The following is a 26,627-nucleotide window of genomic DNA, read 5'->3' on the forward strand; positions in this document are numbered from 1 at the left end:
ACATCTCTTTCAGATTTTGATTTCAATTCTTTTGGATAAATATCCAGAGGTAAAGATGCTGGATTATTTGGCAGCTTTATTTTTTTAAGTTTTTGAGGAACCTCCATTCTGTTTTCTATAGAGGCTGCACTATTTTGCATTTCCACCAACAGTGTACAAGGGTTCCAATTTTTAAGGCATTGTTGTAGCATTTTCTAGCATCTAGTATTCCTCTTGAGAAGTTCAAAGTCATTCTGATTTCTGATTCCTTGTATGTTACTTTTTTATGTTTCCTTTATGAAAGCCAAAAGATTCATCTCTTTGTTTGCAATGTCATGAAATCTCAGTGTGGAAACTCATTACTTTCAGTTCCAGGAAACTTGTATTAGTTGATTGATGGATTCTTCTCTTCAAATGAGTTTTATTTTCATTCTTCTCCTCTTCTTCTCTCTCTCGTACACTTTTAAATCTAACTGCTTAACCTCCTAGATCTATGCTATTCAATATGACAGCTGCTAGACACATGTGGATCCTCACATTTGCATTTAAATCAATTGAAATTAAGTAGATTTTAAAAATTCAGTACCTCAGTCTCACTGGACAGATTTCAAGTGTCCAATAGCCACATATACCTAGTGGATGCTGTGTTAGTGCTAAGATAGAACATTTCTATAATCACAGAAAATTCTGGAACAAGTACAGTCCTAGATGGTCCTCTAATGTTCTTATTATTTTATTCTACTTTCCATATCTTTGTCAGTTTGCTCTAACTTCTGAAAGATTCCTCAACTTAACCTTCCAATCTTTGTACTGGCATTTTAAAAATTACCATCATTATTTTTTAATTTACAAAGTTTTCTTTTTTGGTAGTTTAAATGTTTTTTTTCTTTTCCCCTAGCATTCTATATGTATTTCATGGATTTAATATATATTCTTATCTCTTTTGAGATATTAAATATTAAGCTTTATTATTCCTAAAGAGTTTCTTTTAACTCAAGGTGTTTTTTCCTCCTTGCTTATAATGATTTATAACTTTGATATTAGATGTTTTCAGTAGAAGTATGGGTCGACTTTGATATCTGGCCTTATTTAAGGGTGGAACATGATAATGCTGAGTAGAATGTCTAAGCACATGAGTAGGACATATCAACTTTTCTCTGTGTGGTAGGGTGAAATAAACGGACCATTTCCATGAGCAATATTAATATATTCAGAACTTTCCTCTGGTGCTGTTTAGATTCTCTGGAAAAGATTTTTCTGAAACCTAATCAGCAGAGTATATATTTGGTTGGTGGTATTCTGGGATGAGAGCTGGGGTCTCCGACCTGGGCCGGTTCACGCCTCCTTAGGCAACCTGGTGGTACTCCGCTCCCGGGAGGTCACCATATTGATGCCGAACTTAGTGCAGACACCCGATCGGCACAGCGCACTACAGCCCAGAACTCCTGGGCTCAAGCGATCCTCCCCCTCAGCCTCCCGAGTAGCTGGGACTATAGGCGCGCGCCACCACGCCCGGCGCTGGGGTCTCAATATTTGGGAGGTAAAGATGTTTATTTCCTCCTTTTTTAGTACTGCACCTATATCCCTGTGCCTGGTTTCCTTCAGCCCAGAGACCCCTCTATTTCACTCTCACAAAAGGGTAAGTCTCAAGTTTTCTGCAAGGGTGGAAGATGCATTGGATTGTGTGCTGTGGCCTCCACATTCTCCTTTATAACCAAAGGACCTATTTCCCCAGCTGTTGGGAGTGCCCTTAGTTGAAGAAGGTCACTTTGCCCATGATTATACACAGTTTGTGGGGACACTTGGCCTACAATGAGTGTCCATGCCCCTCATTCAATTTAGGATAATTCCTAAAGGTCACCCCAGTTCGGAGGCCTTTTTATGACTATATCAGAATCCAGAGTCATGTGCTCAATCCTGCTTTCTTTCTTGCCCACTTAAATGTCAATCCCACTAATATTTGCTGCCCAGGGAATATGATAGCTTGGAAAGGACAGTTGTGATTGCACATATAAGGGAAGGAATCTGTGGGTCTAGCTGCATCTTAAAAATACCTTCAAACCATCTTTCTATTTATATCTTTACCATCATTATCACTTTCAGAAGTACCTGTTCTTAAGCTTTTGGAAGGTTCTGCAATGGAAATCATGTTACTTCTTAGCTTTTTCCTCTGGTGGTTAGTTATCTTAGATCCATTAAGTCAGTTCATACTCAGCAATTTTGTTATTATCTTTGACCTGTGATTTTTGTCCTAAATAATCTCTTTACTGTTATTTTAGTGATTTTTTTGGAAATGTATGCATTTAACCTTTCAGTGTCTTGACATAGACTTCGCCCTGTATGGAGAACTTCTGATATTGTTATTTGCAGGCCATATTCTATAGTGAAAAGAAATAGTCGTCATTAAAGCTTTCTGTTTGCACTAATCCAGGGAAAAAGAGTCAGTAAGAAATGGATTATATATCTTAAAATTTGATATATTCTTAAGGAAGCAAGTGATGGGAAACTATCAGTATGGAAGGAATTATTAAGGTTCAAAATTACAAGATGATATAAATGACTGACTATAGATTAAAAAAATAGACATTATCTCAAGGATCATGATAATTTATGACTTGAATGACAGTCATAATTATTTTTAATGGCCACCCTGATGGAGATAAAATATATAAAATTCAGGTATTTAAAAGCTATCCGATCATTAAACTCAGCAGTGGTGCAATATAACATACATTAGTATGAACCATTCTAGACTCAGAGGAGTAGATGAACTTCGAGAGGGCTTAAAGGAAAATGGCAAATATGATTAAAGAATTGAGGATTAGCAGGACATAAGTAGTAAGCAGAAGCACAGACAATTTATTCAGAAGGGAAGAATTAGATGGTTTCCTAATGGCCCTAAAGCATATAAAGCAATACTTATTCATTTTCACATTTTAAGTGCCTTTTCTAAGAAAATTTAATGAGGTAATTCATGGGTAAAAGTACTTTATTGATAGCAGGCCATTCAATGTTATTTTCTTCTTTTCTTAAAGGATCCAAGCCTAATAAAATGGTCTTTAATTTCAACAAAAAGAAATAAAGTTATATATAAGAATTGCTAGAAGTAAGGTTTATTATAGAATAAATTTATTGCTTTAAAAATTTAAACTTACATTAGAAAAAAGTAATAGATGAAAACAGATCAATAGATGTGTGCAGGTAGCTTTTCTTGCAAAAGGACCCTAGAAATGATGTCTTTCCTTATTCATTTTTCCTACACTTTCCTATTATTTCCATAATTCTATACATGATCAGAAAATGTTTTTATAATGGATACAAACTTACACTACTTGTATTTTCATTACACTATGATACTTTGAATATATTCCTTTCTACCATAAATGATAAGATGACAAACTGAAGCTAAAGAAGGCTTGGGTTCAAGTCCTGTCATTGCCACTTACTAGCTTTGTGACCCTGAGTATGTTATTTAACTTTTGAAAACATTGATGATAATATTGCCTACGCCACAGGGTAGTTGAGAGGATTAAATTATAAACATTTTTTTTTGTCTGTTTAGAATTTGTTTATTTACAGGTATACCTAGGAGACACTGAAAGTTTAGCTAGTAAAGACCACTGCAATAAAGTGAATGTGGCAATAAATCAAGTCACTTAAAGTTTTGGCTTTCTCAGTGCATACAAAAGTTATATTAGCATTGTAGTCTGAGTGTGCATTATGTCTAAAAAAATGTACATACTTTAATTGAAAAATACTTTACTGCTAGAAATGTTAACCATCATCTGAGCTCTCAAGTTCCCTAATCTTTTTATTGGTGGAGGGTCCTGCCGCAGAGTTGATGGCTGCTGAATGGTCAGCGTGGTGGTTGTTGAAGGCTGGGGTGGTTTGTGGCAATTTCTTAAAATAAGATGACAGTGAAGTTTGCTGCATCAATTGATTCTTCCTTTTAGACAATTTTTTTTAGTAGCATGCAATGCTGTTTGATAGCATTTTACTCACAGTAGAACTTCCAAAATTGGAGTCAATCCTCTCATACCCTGCTGCTGCTTTATCAACAAAGTTTACGTACTATTCTAAATCCTTACATTAACCCATATGAAAAGAAAAGCAGGAAGGGAAAACACTCTCCCTGCCACCATCCATTGTAGCAAAACCCATGGTATCCTACCAGTCCCAAGCATAACTTTCTACAAAATGTGGAAGCCAGAGACATAGGTACTGGCACACTTTCTGTCCAGGTTCCCAGCCTGTCCCTAGTGATGCTACCATCATTCATGACAATAGTAGGACAGAGATCATCCCTGAATTGGAAATGTTCCTTACTAGCAACTTCTAGATGAATTCTGATGGCTATAGAGAATTTCACTAAGAATGTATATCTAACCAGGAAGTCAGGTATATGGCTTTTTAAACTCTCAGCCTGAATTTACTAATTTTCTTAACACATATTTTGTTTGGTGCTTCAAGAAATTGGTCATTCAGTTGTAAAAAGTGTTTAAATGTTCAATTCACCAATAAAGGGTTCAAAGTATGTCTCCTTTCTCAAAGTAATAACACTAGAAATTCTTAAATAAAAAGTAGATTAATAAAAAATTAGTTCAGTAAAGTTTTGTTCAGTAATTATAAGCTACTGATTAATAGAAGAAATTTAGTCTATAGGTGTATTGTGATTGACTGCAGAATGTTGAAAATTTTTCTTTGAAATGGAATGACTTGGTGAAGCAGGTCATGTGTCATCACCTCAAGTCAACACCATGGTGTATCACAGCATTGTACTCATCACATTATCTCATCGTTTCTAAAGGCAGCTTGGTTTATGAACCCTAGCTTATGCTATTTGCCTTACAAAGGTCCTAGGACACAATGATACTGGTGAATACGTTGAGAAACAAAAACCCTTTGGATCTTAAAATATAACCAATTCAATAAAATACAGATGTGATTAAATTTCTTTTTAATTTAAGTCACCTGAAGCATCTATCTGGACTCTTCATTTCCAATTTCATCAGATATTTGACAAGGGTTGGTATAGATCTCACTGAAGCAGAAAGCTATCTCCTCAGGAAAGTGTCAGTTTTTACAAGAGTTCTTTCTTCAGGCCACTGCTCTCTACTAGAGTTTTTGCATGTGTTCTTTCATTATGCAAACAAAAAAGATCAGGCAGAATATTTCAGCAAGTGAAAGGAACATTATTACTATGTTCCACACTGAAAATTAAAATATTCAAAGTACATATAATCATTTTAGACTTAATTGATATCTGATCAGGGCTTAATGTCTGTTCTTTTGGAGAATATATTTTTTAAACAAATAACTTAAATTGTCTTAAATAATGTGACCAAATTAGATTCTTAGAAACTGAAAGACAAACCCAAGAGTCAACAAGAACAAAAAACTCACCAAGAGCAGAGATTCTATTTGAAGTGAAAGGGCCATTCAATACCAGTAGTAAGAACACATTTTGAGAGGAAACTGATTTTGGTAAATAGTTGTCAAATTGTCATTGACTTAAATCAGACAGAACACAACCAAACAATATATTCATCAGGATGTGTACTCAAGACATGCCACTTTGATAATTATGAAAAAGCAAGAATGTCACTGTTTTCCATCTCCAATTAGTCCAATTTCCTAAATTGGACATTGTTTATTTATCCATGTACCGATCAAATATTTATTGATTATCTGCTAACTGTTAGACAGTCCCTCTATATGTGTTGGGTTTATGATCCTGGACAAGAAAGGCAAAGCCTATTTCCTGATGAAGGTTACATTTTAATGGAATGGAGAACAATTACAAAGTAAAATAACTTTTGGAGGCAGGTTGTTTCCAATAACCATAAATGCTACAAGACAATGAAGGAGGAGATGTGATAGAGTAACTGGAGGTGGGCAACTTTTGACTAGGTGGTGAAGGAAGGCCTTTCTGAAGAATATGTATGGCACAAGGTTTCTCAAACTCTGATGTGCCCGTGAACCATCAGGGGATCGTGTTAAAATGCAGATTCTGATTCAGAGGTTTAATGTGGGGCCTAAAATTCTGCATTTCTAATGAGCTCCCGGGTTATCCCCAACTGTCAGGTCCTCCCTAGGTCTATACTTGGAACAGTAGAGGCTTTAAATAAGAAATGAGAATGGTAAAAACGAACTTGATCAGGAGTTATCATAATCAATGACAATCATATATAGGAGTTTGGGGAAGGCACTGAGACAAACCTAGCCTTCTTTCCACCTCATTTCCAATGTTATCTCACTGGTTGTCAGGAGGCTCCTTGGCATGGTGAAAGGCTATGAGCTCTTACACCAAATAGTCCTGGGTTTCAGTTCTGTCTTGACTTTTTCACAGCACTGAGGCTTCAGGCAGTTCACTTACTCTCTTCAGTCTCACTCTTCTACCCTGTAGGACCTTGGGTAATCCATCTGGCTTATAGAAAAGAATCAATAATACTAGACACTCTAGACTGGCTGATCTGACCTCACTTCTAAGCTCCTCTCTTTGGCTATTTCTACTATCAGGGTATAAAAGCTTTAAAAATAGACCAGAAACCTTGGTTTTATAGAAGCCTTTCTTGTAGCTAGAGATGGCCATGGTCATGTGACAAGAGTCACATCAATGACACAGTGATGAAAATTTCTGGCAGGAAGAGGATGCAAAAGGAAGGACGTCCCTCCCCGCATTCAAAGGCAAAGCCTCACAGGGAGAAGCCCTCGCCCTTTGTCCTTCACTCTTCTGTCTACACAACAGAAATGAGTTTTAAAGGTGAGGCGAAAGTTGTACAACTACCAGGTGACAAGTATGAGGATGGCAAATAGCATGTTAAGAACAGCAGAGCAGAAAGGCTAAAAGAGTCTGAGGGCCTGCGAGTATTGCTCTCGCTGTTCCAATCATGGGCTGCTCGGCTCCAGACATTTCAAAATATGAAAAAAAAATAAGCCCTTATTGTTTAAGATTATTATGTTAGGTGTTCAGGTTCTTGTCGGTAAATGCAATTAATATCTAATTATTTAGTATACAGCTATTTCTTCAGAAGCCATGTGGCAATAGGAAATGGCGGACACAATAAAAAACATTGGTTAATGTAATTAGTAGCAACCTGCTGTTGCCTGCCAAATGTTAGACTGCAAATAAAACACCACTGCATTGGAATCCTGATTTGTATGACCACTGATGATAATACAAAAAGTTTCATACAGCAGCCCTTAAATTCTGAAGACAAATTTGAAGTGCCTACGTTTTAGAAACTTGAACTGGAATTCCCCTGTTTTTGGAAAACTGATGATGTTGCTGCTACATAATGAATGACCCAGTGTCATCCATCATTTCAAACCAAATCTGGGACACCCTACAAGAAATAAACAAAATAACTACCCTGGGCCCTGTGTCTGGAAAAACAAGGCACATTATTATACTAAATTGACTTAAATGAAAAATGAAATGAGCAAGTGCAAAATTTATATCTCTTAAATGAAGTCCATCATATATATAAGTCTTAGTAGGGAATTAACAAACCTTTAGGTGAACTTCAGTGATCACATTGGTATGAGATGCAATATTGGGTCAAGTCAGGCTACATGCTCACTCAGAGTTTTCTAGTTCAATGACACAGTACTGTTCCAGTTATACAGTGACATTTTAATGATTTTCAAACACTTATCTTGATGTTCTAAAAATATCGTACGTGAGGTGTGCCTTTCTTTCAAGATATGCCATCAATTGGTGAATTTTAAGGTATTTTCCTCTATTAGGTGCACGTAAAAAAGAGAGAAATATATATCTCTATCTTTTTATGCTCAGTTTATAACAATGTGGGCTTGCAGTACTTACTTTGCTTCTATGAAAATACTACATACTTTTGTGGGACATGTATAATCAGGTAGCTACAGAACAATAGGTTAGGGCATGCCCAGAAAGAGCATGGCAGTTCTCCAGCCCTCTAACCCACATCTTGCCCAGTGCACCTCTTCCATTTGGCTGTCCCCGAGTCGTATATTTGTAACAATGTAAGTAAGGTGTTTCCCTGAATTCTGTGATCTGTTCTAGCAAATTATCAAAGTGGGAACCCCACTTTGTAGTCAAGTTAGATAGAAGTTTGTGGGTACCCGGGGCACCCAAAACTGTGATTGGTGTCTGGAGTGAGAATAGTCTTGTAGGAAGAAACCTTTAAACCTGTGGTATCTGACACTAACTGCAGGTAGTGATGTCAGAACTGAATTAAATTATAGGACATCCAACAGGGTCCAGAGAGTTGTACAATGGGTATGGAAAAACCTCTCACATTTAGTGTCAGAAGCATTGTGAATAAATACAGTTTATACTGACCCTTTGTATTCTCAAATACCGAAGAAAACATTAAAAACAAAAGAACGGTGCACGGTGATTTCCACATTTTCCTCTCATTGGATGACTATTACACTTGCTTTCATATCCAAGTAACTTTGATTGTAAGCCTACTCTTCCCTCATGTATGCAAAACATGCTACAGTATTTAGTCATGCCAATACACAGAGAAAAGACATGTATTTGCAAGCAAATAATAGAAATGGGGTCACCCAACCAGGTGTTCTCCATTTGTGTCGTCATTTCAAGAGACAATATATTTAAAACACTCACACACATTTAAAAAAAAAAAGAGTTGGAGTAAAAGAGCTGATTCTTTAAGAGACATAGTTGCTGAAATGTGAAATAGTTGGTCGCCCTAAAAAGACAGCTGCTTTTCTCTGGTCACCAAATTAACTTATCTTACTTCTATTTAAACAATCTAATAGCAGCATTTTTTTTTCAGTATTAATTTTTGTCAGTTGACTTAACATGCAGGTTGTTTCTTAATAAGCTATAAACAGAAACTATATGGTAAGCAACATAGAATTTTAAAAGAATCCTTTAAAAATCATTGAAAAGCTTGTTTGTGCCTTGAAACAAATCAGTATACAGCCGTATACTATAAAATACAAATATATATTTCTTTGCAACGTTCCACTCTAACAACCACTAAACTCAAGTTCTTAATTTTGTACATAAAATGAAATGTCACACGTCTTAAGTTTTGAACTACTGCAATTTAGATGAAACTGAGAGATGCATTGTTAATCACATCATTTTAACTTCACTTATTGCTATCAATTCATTTTTTTTCCCTAATAAAACAAGTTTGTATGATTCTTTTTATTTTGAGAAATTGTTTTCTTATCCTCATCCTATTTGCATGGCAGTATATAAACATCTGTTTCTTGGTCATTGAATCTCTAGTACAAAGACGAGAATGTAAATTCACGTGAGTCTGAAAATTTGGCATAGGTACCAAAAAGCATTATGAATATTTATTAGTTGCTATTATTTTAAAAAGACCATTTTTTTTTCTCTTTCAGAGTTGTTGAGCAAATGATTCCAAAACACTACTCCATCTGTCAATGTTTTCTGAAAACAGTACAAACCTTCTTTTTTCTCTTCTGGAGTAATCTTCACTTTTGTATCTGTTATATCTTTGAAGGATGCCAGAAAAAGTACCACGTCTCCTTTCTCATTCTTTATGGGAACAATATCCAATAGGCACCAAAATGGAGACCCTGCAATAGCAATAAAAGTACAGATCAATCACTGCCATGTGGGTTTTTTCTAGGAAAATCTCCAACATTACTGATACAGTTTATAAAGTCCTTACTGTATTCTTCTGTCCCACAATTCTCCTCCCTAAAATCTTGAAAATGTCAGTGTTCAGATTCCATAAATGTCTAGCCCATGTACATATCTCTTCATTCCCAAATGAAATGCTTTCTTTGAAAATAAGGCAGTATTTTAAACAAAAACACTTGTCTCTGCTGAGACATTTCTGTTTACGTCATTCAAATTGTATTTCTTTGAATTTGTTGATGATGAAGAATTCCTTTCCATGAAACACTGCTCCTTCCCACCCCCACAATACACTAGGTTATTAAGAAAGACCTTTGTTTGGTATGAGTTTGCCAGAGGTTTATTTAGTCAATTTAAAAATCAATGATTGTTCACCAGAAAGGCCTATAAAAAGATGGAAAATACCAAGTTTGGGGTCAAATGTGTGGTCACTTAAACTCTCCCACATTACTAGCTAGTAGCAAATTAGTACATATACTTTAGTTTCCGTTAGTCTGAAACATTTCCTCAGGCTTTAAAAGATTTAATTTAATTTTTATTTATTAATTTCAGAGAGAAAGAGAAATGGAGAGAGAGTGCGAGTGAAACATTGCTTTGTTTTTCCACTTATTTACTTTAAAAAGTGTTTGGCAATATCAAGATGTATTCTCATAATACAACACTTTATAGCAATGTGAATGAACAATGTACAATAAATGACAACAAAATGGATGAATATCAATAACAAAATGTTGAGTAAAAGTAGTCAGGCACAAATGAGTGGAATGCACTATGAATACATTTGCATTAGTATAAAGACAATCAAAACTAATCCATGGTGTTAGAAGTCAGGTAAATGGTTAGCTTTGGGAATTTGTGATTCCCAAAGGGTTCAGAGGGTTCTAGGATGCTGGTCAACCTTCGGTTTTTCAAAATCTTCATGTTGTTTACATAGCAGTGTTAAGTTTTTGAAAAATAATCAACTCAACACTTTTGCTATGTGTATTTTTTATTATGTGTGTTTTATTTCAAGAACACATTTTAAAAAGCAATGAAGTTCAATTCTCTCTCTCTCTCTCTTTTTTTTTAGCAATACAACCATGAGAAATATCATAAATAGACTCAATCAAGTTCAAGGCCAAGGCGTATGTTTTGAAATGTTTTTATATGCAAGGGTGGGCAAAAGTAGGTTTACTTTTTTTGTTTGTGTGAAAAAAAGACATGCATGTTATGGTTATTACAATAGCTTCTTAACTCAAAAGCATTAACTCTGTGTTTCACATACTCACAGCTATATATTATATAAACTTTGCCCGTCCCTGTATTTTAAAATAAACATTTAAAAATATATAAAAATTTGCACTAAATTTTATACTAAGAAGGATTCTTGGGCAGAAATACTTGAAAATTATGAAAAAGCTGTTGCTTTAAAAAGTAAACTATTAATCAATTCACATATAATTTTCTTACATATTTTTTTGATGGGGAAAAAACTTTAATACTGTAAATTTCCATCTTACTCGAATGTTGATCTCAAAGTCAGGTATAAGGCAAAAATAACAGAAATAGCCTCAGTATTTTACTGTATCAGATCTTACAATTTCTAACACAGCTGATGTGTCCATTCAGCCTTAGAATCTATCTTTTTTTTGTTATTGTTGAACATCAGCTGAAATAGTTAATTTGCATGTAGGAGCCATCTGACATAAAAATCCTATTTTATTATAGCTGCTGCTATGGTATATGTATTTTTTATTTTAAAATTTTATTTAAAAAATTAACTTTGACATGGTGGCATTAATCAGTAAGAGTACATAGGTTTCAGGTAAACATTTCTGTAGCATTTGAATTGTTGATTAAGTTGTATAACCATCACCTAAAGTCAAATCACTTTCTGTCACCCTATATTTGTCCCTCTTTATACTTTTCCCCCACCCCTTCCTTGGTCCCCTTCCCCAACATCCACTTTCTTCTGGTAACTGCTTCACTTTATTAATATCCATGAGTCTCAGTTCTATATCCCACCTATGTGTAACATCATGCAGTTCTTAGCTTTTTCTAATTTACTTATTTCAGTCAGTATAATGTTCTCAAGGTCCAGCCATGTTGTCAGAAATGTCGCTATGTCATGATTTCTTATGGCTGAGTAGTATTCCATTTTATATATGTACCACATCTTCTTTAACCAATCCTCTGTCGAGGGACACTTTGGTTGTTTCCATGTCTTGGCCACTGTGAATAATGCTGTGCTGAACAATGGGAGTGTGTATGTCTTTATGTATCAGGGTTTTCAAGTTTTTTGGGTAGATACCCGGTAGAAGGATTGCTGGGTCATAAGGGAGTTCTATTCTTAATTTTTTGAGGAACCACCATACTTTCTTCCATAATGGTTGTACTACTTTACATTCCCACCAACAGTGAATGAGGGTTCCTTTTTCTCCATAGCCTCTCCAACACTTATTATTACCTGTCTTGTTGATAGCAGCCAATCTAACAGGTGTGAGGTGGTATCTCATTGTAGGTTTGATTTGCATTTCTTGAATAGCTAGTGAAGATGAGCTTCTTTTCATATATCTTTTTGGGAGAAGTGTCTGTTCAGATCCTTTCCCCATTTTTTAATTGGATTGTTTGCTTGTTTGTTGCTGAACTTTATGAGTTTCTTAAAATATATTTTGTATATTAACTCCTTATCAAAGCTGTTGTTTGCAAATATCATCTCCCATTTAGTTGGCTCCTATTTGCTTTGTTGTCAGTTTCTTTTGCAGCACAGAAGCAGGTTGACATAGTCTCATTCATTTATTTTTGTCTTTATTTCCCTTGCCTTTGGGGTCAAATTCATAAATTGTTCTCTATCACTAAGGTTCATTAGCTAGGTATCTATGTTTTCTTCTATGTAATTTATAGTTTCAGATCTTATATTTAGGTCTCTGATCCATTTTGAACTAATTTTTGTGCAGGGGGACAAACTATAGTCAAGTTTCTTTTTTTTTTTTTTTTTTTTTTTTTTTTTTTAGCATGTGGCTTTCCAATTTTCCCAGAAGCATTTATTATTGAAGAAGCTTTCTTTTCTCCAGTGTGCGTGTTTGGATCCTTTGTCAAAGATGATTTATCCATATATATATGGATAAATCCATATATATTTATCCATATATATATATATATTTATTTCTGGGCTCTTGATTCTGTTCCATTGGTCTATATGTCTGTTTTTCTGCCAATACTATGCTGTTGTGATTATCACGGCTCCTTGTAAAGTCAGGTAGTATGACACCTCTGGCTTCATTCTTTTTTCTCTGTATTGCTTTGGCTATTTGGGGTCTTTTATGGTTCCATACAAACCTGGTGATTTTTTGTTTATTTTTTTAAAAAATGACATTGGGATTTTGATTGGGATTGCATTAAATTTGTATATTGCTTTGGGTAATATGGCTATTTTAACTATGTTGATTCTTCCAATCCATGAAAATGGAATATTTTTCCATTTCATTATGTCTTTTTCAAATTCAGTAATGTTTTGTAGTTTTTAGCATATAGGTCCTTCACATCCTTTGTCAAATTTATTCCTATGTATTTTATTTATTCTTTGTTGCAATTGTAAAAGGAACTGTTTTTCTGAGTTCATTTTTGGAAGTTTCATCACTGGCATATAGAAAAGCAATAAACTTTTGTACATTGATTTTGCATCCTGTGACTTTACTTGTATTGGTTTATTGTTTCTAATTGTTTTTTTGGTGGTGTCTTTGGGGTTTTCTATCAGAATCATGTCATCTGAAAAAAGTGAAACCTTTACTTATCCTTTCCCAATATGGATGCCTCTTATTTCTTTCTCTTACCTGATCACTCTGGCTAAAACTTTCAGAACTATGTTGAATAAGAATAGAGAGAGTGGACAGCCTTGTCTTATTCCAATATTAGAGGAAAAGCCTTTATTTTTTCAACATTTGGTATATTAGTTGATGGTTTGTCATATATGGCCTTGATTATGTTGAGGTGCATTCCTTCTATTCTAATTTTATTGAGTGTTTTAAACACAAAGGGGTGTTATATCTTATCAAAGGTCTTTTCTGCATCTACTGGTAGAATCATATAGTTTTTGTTTTTTGTTTTGTTGATGTGGTGTATTACATTGATCAATTTCCATATGTGGAATCATCCTTGTGCTCCTGGAATGAATCCCACTTGATCGTGATGTATTATTTTTTAAATATGTTGTTTTTCTGATTTGCTAGTATTCATATTTTGTTTAGCATTTTTACATCTGTATTCATTAGAGTTATTGGTCTTAGTTTGCTTTTTTGGGGGTTGTCCTTGTCAGGTTTTGGTATGAGGGTTATGTTGGCCTCATAAAATGTTTTGGGGAGTATTGCTTTTTTTCTTCTATTTTTTGGAAAACTTTGAGAAAGATAGGTACTTAATCTTCTTTGAATATTTGGTAGAATTCACCAGTGTAGCCATCTGGTCCTGGACTTTAGTTTTGGTGGAGCTTTTTGATAGTTGTTTCTATTTCTTCCCTGCTTATGGGTCTATTTAGATTTTCCATTTCTTCATGACTCCGTCTAGAAAGATTGTATAGTTTTAGGAATTTATTCATTTCCTCTAAGTTGTTGAATTTTGTGGCATATAATCTTTTATAATATTCTACTATGATCCTTTGTACATCTATGATGTCTGTGGTAATTTCTCATTTTTCATTTTGGATTTTGTATACATGAGTTCTTCCTCTTTTTTCCTTAGTGAGTCTAACCAGCAGTTTACTGATTTTATTGATCTTTCAAAAAACCAGCTCTATGTTGTATTAACTTTTTCTATAATATTTTTGTTCTGTATTTTATTTAGTTCTGCTCTATTTTTTACTATTTCTTTTCTTCTGCTGACTTTACTATTTCTTTTCTTCTGTTGCCTTTGTTCTTCTTTTTCTAGTACCTTAAGGTGTGATGTTAGTTTGTTTACTCGAGATCTCTCTTTTTTCTTGATAAAGCCTGTAATGATATAAACTTTCCTCTTATTACTACTTTTGCTGCACCTCAGAAACTGTGATATATCTTGTTGTCATTTTCATTTGTCTGTATATATCTTTTGATCTTTGCTTTTATTTCTTCATTGACCCAGTCATTTTTTAGAAGTATGTTGTTAAATTTACACATTTTTGTGGGTTTCTTCATTTCCTTCTTATAGTTGAATTCTAATTTTAAAGCCCTTTGGTAAAAAATAGGCTTGGTATTATTTCAATCTTCCTGAATTTGTTGGTGTTAGTTTTGTGGCCCACCATATGGTCTATCCTTGGGAATGTTCCATGCACACTGGGGAAGAATGCATAATTTGATGTTTTGAGATGAAATGTCTTATAAATGTCTATTATGTCCATTTAGTCCAGAGTGTCATTTAAGGTTGATATTTCTTTATTGATTTTCTATTTGGATAATCTATCTAAAGCCATCAATGATATGTTTGATATCTCCAAGTATGACTGTGTTTTTGTCTGCTCCTATTTTTAGATCAGTTGACAGATGTCTTATATATTTTGGTGCTCCCTGGTTTGGTGCATATATATTAAGAAGTGTTATGTGTTCTTGATACAATGTTCCCTTTATCATTATGAATTGTCCATCTTTGTCTCTGGTTACCTTTGTCTTGAAGTCAGCTTTGTCAGATGTGAGTGTGGCTACATCTGCTTTTCTTTGGATATTATTTGCTTGGAGAATCATTTTCCAACCTTTCACTTTGAATCTACTTTGTCCTTGCAGCTTAGATGTGACTCTTGAAGGTAGCATATGATTGGGTTTTGCATTTTGATCCAATCTGCTACTCTGTGCTTCTTTATTGGTGAGTTCAGTTCATTTACATTTAGGGTGATTATTGACACTTGAGGATTTCCTATACCCATTTTATGTTTTATTTTCTGGTAGCTCTGTGTCTTGTTTGGTTCTTTTTTGTTTGTTTCTCTCAATTGTTTTTGTTTGATGGTATTTCATATTTCTTTCCCCAGTTTTTCCTATTTTTAAGCTGTGTGTTTTAGTGGTGGCTTTTTTGTGGGTGGTTACTATTAGGTTGTTAAGAGAAAAATGTTCCTATGTACAAGAGTCCTTTGTTTTATGAATGCTTCTGCACTTCATCCTCCTTTGCAACTACAGATCTTTATTCTCTCCCCTTTTATGTTATTGTGGTCATAAACTATCTTTGTTTTTATTGTGACCTGTTCGAGCTTTTACTTGTAGTTTTGATTTGTTTTGTTCTTTGTATATGGTCAAATAACTTTCTCAAGTATTTCCTGCAGTGGGGATTTTCTGGTGATAAATACATCAGCTTCTGTATGTCTGCAAAAGTTTTTATTTTCCTTTATATTTGAAATATTTGAAGAATAACCTTGATGGATATAGTATTCTTGGCTGGTAATTTCTCTCAGTATTTTGAATGTTTGAGTCAACTCTCTTCTGGCTTGTAGAGTTTCTACTGAGAAGACTGATGATAACCTAATTGACTTTCTTTTATATGTTATGTTCTTCTTTTCCCTAGCTGCCTTGAGGATTCTTTCTTTGTCATCAGTTTTTGACAATTTTATCACAATGTGCCTTGGAGTAGGTCTGTTTGGGTTGCAGTAACTAGGTGTTCTGTTTGCTTCTTGGATTTGATGTCACTGATTCTTTCCTCTACCTGGCTTGTTTTGTTAGCTAAACTTGCTTCCTCAGTCTTTAATTAATATACTGAGTTCTTCATCTCTCTTTTTAAAGTTTCAATTTCCTTGGTGAGGGGTTCATTTTGTTCATTAATTTGCCTATTGGTGTCTTCATGCATCTTGTTGAGTATTTTCAGAACTTCAATTTTGAATTCTCTATCATTTAACTACAAGGTTTCCATGGATTGAGATTTATACTGGAAGTTTTATCATTTTCTTTCTCAACTACATCTCTGTCTTATGTAGCCATGTTATTTGATTTCTTATTCTTTGATGGCATTTGAAAGTGGTATTGTTAAGAGCCCTAACAAAAAAAACAATCAAAAAATAAAAAATTAAAATAAAAAGTACAATAAAATATAATTTTAAAAATTATGAAAAGTAGAGAGGAAAAAGGAAATAAAAAATGAAATGAAAAAGAAACAAAAATTAAAAAAACAAACCACTCTCAAAAATAAAAATAAAATATATAAAAATTAAAGAAAATAAAATTCATAAGAGAAAAAGAAAAGAATAAGAAGGATATAAAGGAAAAAAGGGGAGAAAAGGAAAAATAAATTTTGGTTTTGAGAGGTTTCTTTCAGTAAGTGTCTCTATATTACAGTTTTTAGCTCTGAGAATTTACTGAGCTGTTCTACACTCATATGTTACTATCACAATGGCCTAGGTGGGGCCACAGTTGTGTTGGTGTGTAGGGCTTGTTCTGAGGGCTTTATGGCTTTGGCTTTATGGCTTCAGCTTCTGGCTTTAGCTTTCTTGCTTTATGGCTCTTGCAATGGTGATCTCAAGCTTCTGGGCACTCCTCCCCACATCTCAACATACCTGGGGAATGCACATGAAGTGCTCCTGCTCTTCAGGGGAGAGAGTGTTTCTGGAGAGCTAGCTGTGGAGTCTGTCTCTGCCACTCTTGTTTGTGAGGTGAAGGAGGTAGGATCTGGGAGGCTGGGGGATGCACTTTAGCTTTCTCTGTCTCTACTGAGTGTGAGCTGCTGGCAGGCCATGGGTATACTAGCCATGACCCCATGCTCTGGCCACTTTGGTTTATCTTCCCCTCTGCCCCTCTGTCTCATTGCTCCTGCCTTTATAAGGAGATCCAGTCACTCTGTGTTTCCCTCTCCATAACTCTCAGACAAAATCCAGAGAGCCTGAGCTCCCCGCCTCCCTGTAGTCCAGCAAGAAAAAAAACCCCAATCATTTCAGGTTTGTCTCCTCTCCTCTCCAAAGGCCATTGCAAATTTGTTTTATCTCCTGCCCTCCTTTTCATCCCATCTCACCTTTAGTCCATTCAGTGCATGAATCTTTCAGGTGCACCTGCAAGGCCAGCTGGGGTTCTTTTGCTGTGATATAGTTGTTTAATTTGTTGAAATATCAAGAGGAGAGATCAGGAGTATCTCTTATGCTGCCATTACTCTGATGTCATCTACCAAGCTATTGTGTTTTCTTTAAGTGTGGTTGAAGTCACATGCAATAAATGTGTATATGATGTGTGTCTACTATATAAAGCATGAATGGAATATGTGTCTGCTCCCCATATCCTAACAGTTTTAGAGTCATAATTCCCTCTTTACTCTTTTGACTCATACCTATAATTTCCTTTCATTCATCTTCTTTAACATCTATGCCACAGTAATTGCATTTTAGTACTTCATCACCAGATTCCATAAGATCTGGGATTCAGCCACAGCTCCAACATTAACTAGCCATGTGACCATAGGGAAGTCAAATAACTTCTCTGGAAATGGGTTCCCTCAAAAGTAATATTTTTACATTCTTCATTCCAGGGTGGATACAGTATCCCCCAAAATGTGAGACAATAAATCTATTCTACTATTTATGACTAATGAATAAACCTTAAAAATGGGACACACTGGCAAAATTCTGCTATTTCCATCATCCAAGAGTGGCTGTTACTTCAATTTTTTTTATGGCTTCTACTTCAAGTTGAAAGCCCTCTTTACTAATTCTGTAGCTATGGTAGGAACAAAAAGAACCATGGGGCCATGCTATGAATCAGACCCTAGAGTCAGTAATAGTAGGGACATAGAAAATGTTATGAATCTGATATTTTGGTTCACATTTTAAAGTATCTGTTTGTCAATTACCTTGTAAGAACATCATCCAAATCAGAATAGAGGTTATTAATTTTCCTGAAAAGCCATTTTATCTGAACACTTAAACATGCATCATTATTGTCTCCAGAGCCTTTATACAGGGGCACCAATGTGTTTTAGAGAGAGGCAAGTGCACAAAATGAAGCAAAAGCCAGGAGGAGCTGCCAACATCACACTGTTTTCTAACCAGCCCTTGATGTACACCTGTCATTTCACATCATGTTCTGGAAGAGTTGAAAGTTCACTTTGAAGTCTCTCTTTTAAGATACAATGAGATGTGATCTTTGACATTGTATAAATGCAAGAAAACTTCATTAATATGGGTGCCTCTAAATTCAAGTTTTATAATGATTTGGCATGAACTAGGCTGATGTCTACCTACCCATTGCACGCATATATATATATAAATTAAAGTGTATTGAGAAAATAGTGTATGGGACATACAGACCTATTTTGTCCTCTGTTCCCTCCCTCTCTCCCTTCATCCCTCCTCTCTCTATTCCTCTTTCAACTTCTCCTCCAGATTTATCCATACTAACTGCCTTACAAATATAGCTTTGGGTACCTCTAAAGTTAGAAAGCAAGGCATATGACTAACATTTGCTTCCTTTTCCAGAAAGAGGATGGATGTCAAAACGTACCATTCAAGTTCAAAGCAAGACCTTCCACACAATTTGCTTACTTATCCTTCTCTGTTCTCCCAAATCTCTTGACTTGGCCCTCTACCCTGGCTCTCTGATGAAATCTTCAACCTTACATGACTGTAATTCAAGGCCAGTCCCCAAGGCCTGCCTTTTCCTATTTTTTTTTTTTTTACCCGGGAGCACAGTGATGGTCATGCAATGCCTGTCAGTTAACTGTGACTCAGGTCTGGTATGGTAAGTCTTGCTAAGCTTAAGGTAGGAGGCAGCAAATCTCTCACCGTCCAATGCAGAGATAGGAAGGATTCTTGAAAGCAGGGTTAGGGGGAAGAAATCTTCTGTCAATTTTAGCTCCGTTTGCCTATAGCAGCCCGTAAATAGCAAGTGGGTTGGGGAGTGCTAAAACAGATGAGGCTCGGGTGACATCAGAGAAATGGCACCCTGAGGAGTGTTCCTGATACCTCTCCCCAAAATTTCAACAAGTTCTACAACCAGAGACAGAAAAATCTATCCCTGAAGTGTAAAACCTCCACCAAGAACACAATAAAACCAAATTTAAACTGTGACAACAAAAACAGAAAAAGAGGAGAGGACAAAGATTAACAATAGCAAAGGACGATGGAATGCAGAAGCACTTATAAGATAGTGTACTACAATGAACACGGTATGTACCCTTTTCATTACCTAATGGTAACCACCCCTGAAAAAACCACCACAGAAACACATGACTTAAAAAAGGTAGTAACAGAAGAAAGAAGTATGGATTACAACCAAACAAAAACAAATGATAGAAAAACAGAAGAGAAGAATCAAACAAGATACAAAACTTATAAAATGGCAATAAGGAACCCTCAAGTGTCAATAATTACATTAAATGTAAACAGATTAAACTCACCAATAAAAAGACACAGAGTAGCAGAATGGATTAAAAAAGAAAATCCAACTGTATGCTGCCTACAAGAAACACATCTAAGCAACAAGGATAAAAACAAATTCAAAGTGAAAGGCTGGAAAACAATACTCCAAGCAAATAACATCCAAAAAAAAGCAGGTGTAGCAATACTCATATCTAACAATGCTGACTATAAGACAATAAATGTAATCAGAGACAAAAATGGTCTTTTTTTAAATTTTTTATTTTTTATTTTTTATTTTTCTGAAGCTAGAAACGGGAAGAGACAGTCAGACAGACTCCCGCATGCGCCCGACCGGGATCCACCCGGCACGCCCACCAGGGGACGATGCTCTGCCCACCAGGGGGTGATGCTCTGCCCCTCCGGGGTATCGTTCTGTCGTGACCAGAGTCACTCTAGCGCCTGGGGCAGAGGCCAAGGAGCCATCCCCAGCACCCGGGCCATCTTTGCTCCAATGGAGCCTCGGCTGCGGGAGGGGAAGAGAGAGACAGAGAGGAAGGAGAGGGGGAGGGGTGGAGAAGCAGATGGACGCTTCTCTTGTGTGCCCTGGCCGGGAATCAAACCTGGGACTTCTGCATGCTAGGCCGACACCCTACCACTGAGCCAACCGGCCAGGGCCAAAATGGTCATTTTTATAGTGAGTACGGGGACACTGAATCAAGAAGACATAACACTTCTTAATATATATGCACCAAACAAAGGAGCACCAAAATATATAAGACAGCTACTGACTGACCTAAAAACAAAACCTGACAAAAATACAATCATACTTGGAGATTTCAATATACCGCTGACGGCTCTAGATCGTTCATCCAAACAGAAAATCAATAAAGAAATATTGGCCTTAAACGAAACACTAGAGCAATAGATGATAGACATCTACAGGACATTTCATCCCAAAGTCACAGAGTACACATTTTTCTTTAGTGTACAAGGAACACTCTCAAGAATTGACCATATGTTGGGCCACAAAAATAACATCAGCAAATTCAGAAAAATTGAAATTGTACCAAGCATATTTTCTGATCATAAAGCCTTGAAACTAGAATTCAACTGCAAAAAAGAGGTAAACAAAACCCACAAAAATGTGGAAACTAAACAACATACTTTTAAAAAATGAGTGGGTAAAAGAAGAAATAAGCACAGAGATCAAAAGATATATACAGACAAATGAAAATGACAAAATGACATATCAAAATCTCTGGGATGCAGCAAAAGCAATAATAAGAGGGAAGTTCATATCACTTCAGGCCTATAAAAAAAACAAGAGAGAGCCCAAGTAAACCATTTAACTTCACACCTTAAGGAACTAGAAAAAAAAAAGAACAAAGACAACACAAAACCAGCCAAATAAAGGAAATAATAAAAATCAGAGCAGAAAAAAATGAAATAGAGAACAGAAAGACTATAGAAAAAATTAATAAAATAAGGAGCTGGTTCTTTGAAAAGATCAACAAAATTGACAAACCTTTGGCAAGACTCACCAAGAAAAAAGAGAAAGAACTCATATAAACAATATCCAAAATGAAAGAGGAGAAATCACCACAGATATCATAGATATACAAAGAATTATTGTATAATACTATGAAAAACTATATACCACCAAATTCATCAATCTAGAAGAAATGGATAAATTCCTAGAACAATACAACCTTCCTAGACTGAGTCATGAAGAAGCAGAAGGCATAAACAGACCAATAAGGAGGGAGAAAATTAAAAAAACTATTAAAAACCTCCACCAAAATAAAAGTCCAGGCCCAGACGGGTATACTAGTGAATTCTATCTAACATTCAAAGAAGATTTGGCTCCTATTCTACTCAAAGTGTTCCAAAAAATTGAAGAAGAAATAATACTTCCAAACACATTTTATGAGGCCAATATAACCCTTATACCAAGACCTGGCAAGGAGGGTACAAAAAAAGAAAACTACAGACCAATATCTCTAATGAATACAGATCTAAAATACTAAACAAAATACTAGCAAATCGAATACAACAACATATTAAAAAATAATGCATCATGATCAAGTGCAGGGGTACCCAAACTTTTTACACAGGGAGCCAGTTCACTGTCCCTCAGACTGTTGGAGGGCCGGACTATAAAAAAAGCTATGAACAAATCCCTATGCACACTGCATATATCTTATTTTAAAGTAAAACAAAATGGAAACAAATACAATCTTTAAAATAAAGAACAAGTAAATTTAAATCAACAAACTGATCAGTATTTCAATGGGAACTATGGGCCTGCTTTTGGCTAATAAGATGGTCAGTGTCCACCAATGAAAGAGGTACCTCTTCCAGAAGTGTGGCAGGTGCTGGATAAATGGCCTCAGGGGCTGCATGCAGTCCATGGGCCGTAGTTTGGGGACCTGTGATCAATTGAGATTCATCCCAGAATCTCAAGGATGGATCAACATATGTAAAACGGTTAATGTAATACACTACATCAACAAAACAAAGAACAAAAACCACATGATCCTATCAATAGATGCAGAAAAGGCATTTGATAAAATACAACACAATTTTATGTTTAAAACACTTAACAAAATGGGAATAGAAGGAAAATATCTCAACATGATAAAGGCCATTTATGATAAAACTTCAGCTAACATCATATTAAATGGCATAAAACTGAGGACTTTTCCCCTTAAATCAGGAACAAGACAGGGTTGTCCCTCTCTCCACTCTTATTTAACATGGTGCTAAAAGTTCTAGCCCGAGCAATCAGACAAGATAAAGAAATAAAAGGCATCCATATCGAAAAAGAAGAAGTAAAGGTTTCACTTTTTGCAGATGATATGGTCCTATACATAGAAAACCCCAAAGACTCCACAAAAAGATTAATAGAAACAATAAACCATTACAGTAAGGTCGCAGGATATAAAATTAATATACAAAAGTCCATAACCTTTCTATATGCCAACAACAAAACATTAGAAAACAAACTAAAAAAAAATCCCCTTCAAGGTTGCAACAAAAATAAAATAAAATACCTAGGAATAAACATAACAAAGAATGTAAAGTACCTATATAACGAAAACTACAAAGCATTGTTAAGGGAAATTGAAAAAGATACAATGAAATGGAAAAATATCCCCTGTTCTTGGGTAGGAAGAATAAATATAATCAAAATGACCATATCACCCAAAGCAATATACAAATTTAATGCAATTCCCATCAAAATTCCAATGACATTTTTTAAAGAAATGGAACAAAAAATCATCAGATTTATATGGAACTGTAAAAAACCCCAAATAGCCAGAGCAATCCTAAGGAAAAAGAACAAAGTTGGGGGCATTACAATACCTGACTTCACATTATATTATAGAGCCATCACAATCAAACAGCATGGTATTGGCAGAAAAACAGACCAATGGAACAGAATAGAAAGTCCAGAAATAAAACCACATACATATGGTCAAATAATTTTTGATAAAGGGGCCAACAACACACAATGGAGAAAAGAAAGCCTTTTCAACAAATGGTGCTGGGAAAACTGGAAAGCTACATGCAAAAGAATGAAACTTGACTACAGTTTGTCCCCTTGTACTAAAATTAATTCAAAATGGATCAAAGACCTAAATGTAAGACCTGAAACAATAAAGTACATAGAAGAAAACATAGGTACTAAACTCATGGACCTTGGTTTTAAAGAGCATTTTATGAATTTGACTCTAAAGGCAAGAGAAGTGAAGGCAAACACATCAGACTAAGAAGTTTTTGCACAGCAAGAGAAACTGACAACAAAATAAACAGCCAACTAAATGGGAGATATTTTCAAACAACAGTTCAGATAAGGGCCTAATATCCAAAATATACAAAGAACTCATAAAACTCAACAACAAACAAACAAACAATCCAATAAAAAAATGGGAAGAGGACATGAACAGACACTTCTCCCAGGAAGAAATACAAATGGCCAACAATATATAAAAAGATGCTCATCTTCATTAGTTATTAAAGAATGCAAATCAAAACTATATACAATGAGATACCACCTCACACCTGTTAGATTGGCTATTATCAGCAAGACAAGTAATAGCAAGTGTTGGAGAGGCTGTGGAGAAAAAGGAACCCTCATCCACTGTTGATAGGACTGTAAAGTAATACAACCATTATGGAAGAAAGTATGGTTGTTCCTCAAAAAAACTAAAAATAGAACTACCATATGATCCAGCAATCCCTCTACTGGGTATATACCCCCAAAACTCAAAAACATTGGTACGTAAAGACACATGCAGCCCCATGTTCACTGCAGCATTGTTCACAGTGGCCAAGACATGGAAACAACCAAAAAGCCCTTCAACAGAAGATTGGATAAAGAAGATGTGGCACATATACACTATGGAATACTACTCAGCCATAAGAAATGATGACATCGGATCATTTACAACAAAATGGATGGATCTTGATAACATTATACGGAGTGAAATAAGTAAATCAGAAAAAACTAAGAACTGCATGATTCCATACATAGGTGGGACATAAAAACGAGACTGAGAGACATGGACAAGAGTGTGGTGATTATGGGGTGGGTGGGGGGAGGAGAGGGAGGCAGAAGGGGAAGGGGAGGGGCACAAAGAAAACCAGACAGAAGGTGACAATGGACAATTTGACTTTGGGTGGCGGGTATGCAACATAATTGAATGACAAGATAACCTGGAGATGTTTTCTTTGAACATATGTACCCTGATTTATTAATGTCACCCCATTAAAATTAATAAAAATTTATAAAAGAAAACAACAACAGATTTGGCTCTGCCAGGATTTAAGTTATTAACACCTTTAATTTTCTTAGTTAAATACAATTTATGGGGAGAAAACAGGGTTTATACCCTATATGGTAAAATGTATTTTCAGAGTTGCGTCAATAATTACACAGAGTTTAAGTCTGGTGGAATGTTCCATGTCTCCATTTTGGTACTTTCTTATTTTTTGCTGGGAAACAAGGGTACAGGAGAATATGACTTGCTAATATTTGTAAGTAGAAAAAGATTTATATGTATTCAATATAGCCCCCCCAACAAAAAGAAATTATACATGGCAATAAGTGAAAACTAATGATACGGTGTCCTGTAGAGGTTTGTGGTTTAATAACTTAATATACAATACAAGGAGATACAGATATAAAGAAAATCAGATTGTGACATATTCCCTTCTCTTTAATGACTATGCTGTCATAATGAGTTGTTACAAGTGCATTTTCTGGTGTAACACAAATGGAATATGAACGCTTTGCATGTCCTCATGTTTCTTGTCTCAAGCAGGTTATTGATTAGATTTTAGTGATAAATATATGTGACCTTCAGTTTTTGCAATTATGACAACAATAATATAACATTTTGAATGTTTATCAACATTGGTATCATGTGACCTAAATATTTTCAGGTGTTCCTCACATTTCACATCAAATCTGATGAGTCTTGTTCTCAAAAACCACTGTCTCAGTACTACTCACTTAGGACGTGGTGACAAGTTGGACAGTTTTTAAACATCAGTCCAGAGGATGTGCATTGGAGTGGGGTAGGAAAATGACTGCAAATTTGTGAGCAAGGTCACTGTTAATGGCTGCTGAATGCTGGGACACTTGTGTCTGTAACAGAAAGAGTAGAGCAGCCATGGGAGTGCCACTGAGTCACCACAGACCTATTTGCCATCCCTCCTCTTTATCACATTTGCTAGTGTCCTGTTCTGTCCTCACTCATCTCTCACCCAATCTTTTAGTGTCCCCCTTGCCTCTAGTCCTTCTCACAGGCTGCTTCTCACAAGCTGTGAATATACAGGGTCCTGATGGAAAACACCCAATGCTCAGTATTTGTTTATAGTATTAGCACAACATCCCAAACTTCTATTAAATACGAAATGTCTATTTTCAAGAGATGAGAAAGGAAAACAGCGGTGGAATGGGTACGGTGAGGGGTGAACTTAAAGGAAGGGTCATATTAAAAAGGAAGGAGGAAGTCTCCCGGGCCACCGAGAGCAGACAAGCCCCTACAGCGGTCTCAGCAGCTCTTTTTGGTGTTTGCACAAAATACTAAGGGATGAAAGCAATGATTCTTTGGAGACACGGAAGGTAAAGGCTTCACCTTATCTGCAGAGAACACCCCTTTCAAGCACCACCCCTCTATAGTGCAGCATGGATATGTTTTAAGTCTTTGCTCAGTTCCCACTGATTTTGCCCTTGAGTGGACACCTCTCCTCCAAATACCCCAGGCCACTAGTGGACCAAAGTGAAGGGCACCGGGGTCCTGACACCTTGTGTAGCAGTGAAGGGCAGAGTGGGCTTGGTGGGAGATGAACTAAACCAGGTGGAGACCTCCCTGAACTGAGCAGAGGCTACACACACCTTTCATTTCACTGTTTAATGAATAATGGAGAGCTCATAAAACAATGTGTTTTAAATTTGTTCCTTTGTAGAAAAGAATTGATGAAATACAAATAACATATTAATGGTGGTGGATTGTGAGATTATCATTTCTACTTTTTAAATTTATTTTTCTCAGAATGCCTCCTTATTTTTAGTTTTTCTAGAATAAGCATGAGAAAATGTACAGTGGGATTCTGGCAACTCTAGAGATTTAGCATAAGAAATGTAAAGAGTTCAAGATGGGTAATAAGAACGATGAGGTCATATTTCTGGGACAATCAATTTACATATTCTCCATGATTTAACTGCTAATAGATGTTCCATTTCAA

General features: G+C 35.6%; 1 protein-coding gene across 1 annotated transcript in view; it reads right to left on the minus strand.

Moving 5' to 3' along the window:
* The window catches only part of KCNH8 (potassium voltage-gated channel subfamily H member 8), a 330,485-nt gene that overhangs the window by 169,603 nt on the left and 134,255 nt on the right, over window positions 1-26,627 (minus strand). Inside the window, exon 3 of the mRNA XM_066350928.1 lies at window positions 9,415-9,546. Coding sequence (XP_066207025.1) covers window positions 9,415-9,546 — 132 coding nt within the window. The remainder of the gene's footprint in view (window positions 1-9,414; window positions 9,547-26,627) is intronic.

This window comes from Saccopteryx leptura, chromosome 10 (genome assembly GCF_036850995.1).
Source record: "Saccopteryx leptura isolate mSacLep1 chromosome 10, mSacLep1_pri_phased_curated, whole genome shotgun sequence".
NCBI lineage: Eukaryota > Metazoa > Chordata > Mammalia > Chiroptera > Emballonuridae > Saccopteryx > Saccopteryx leptura.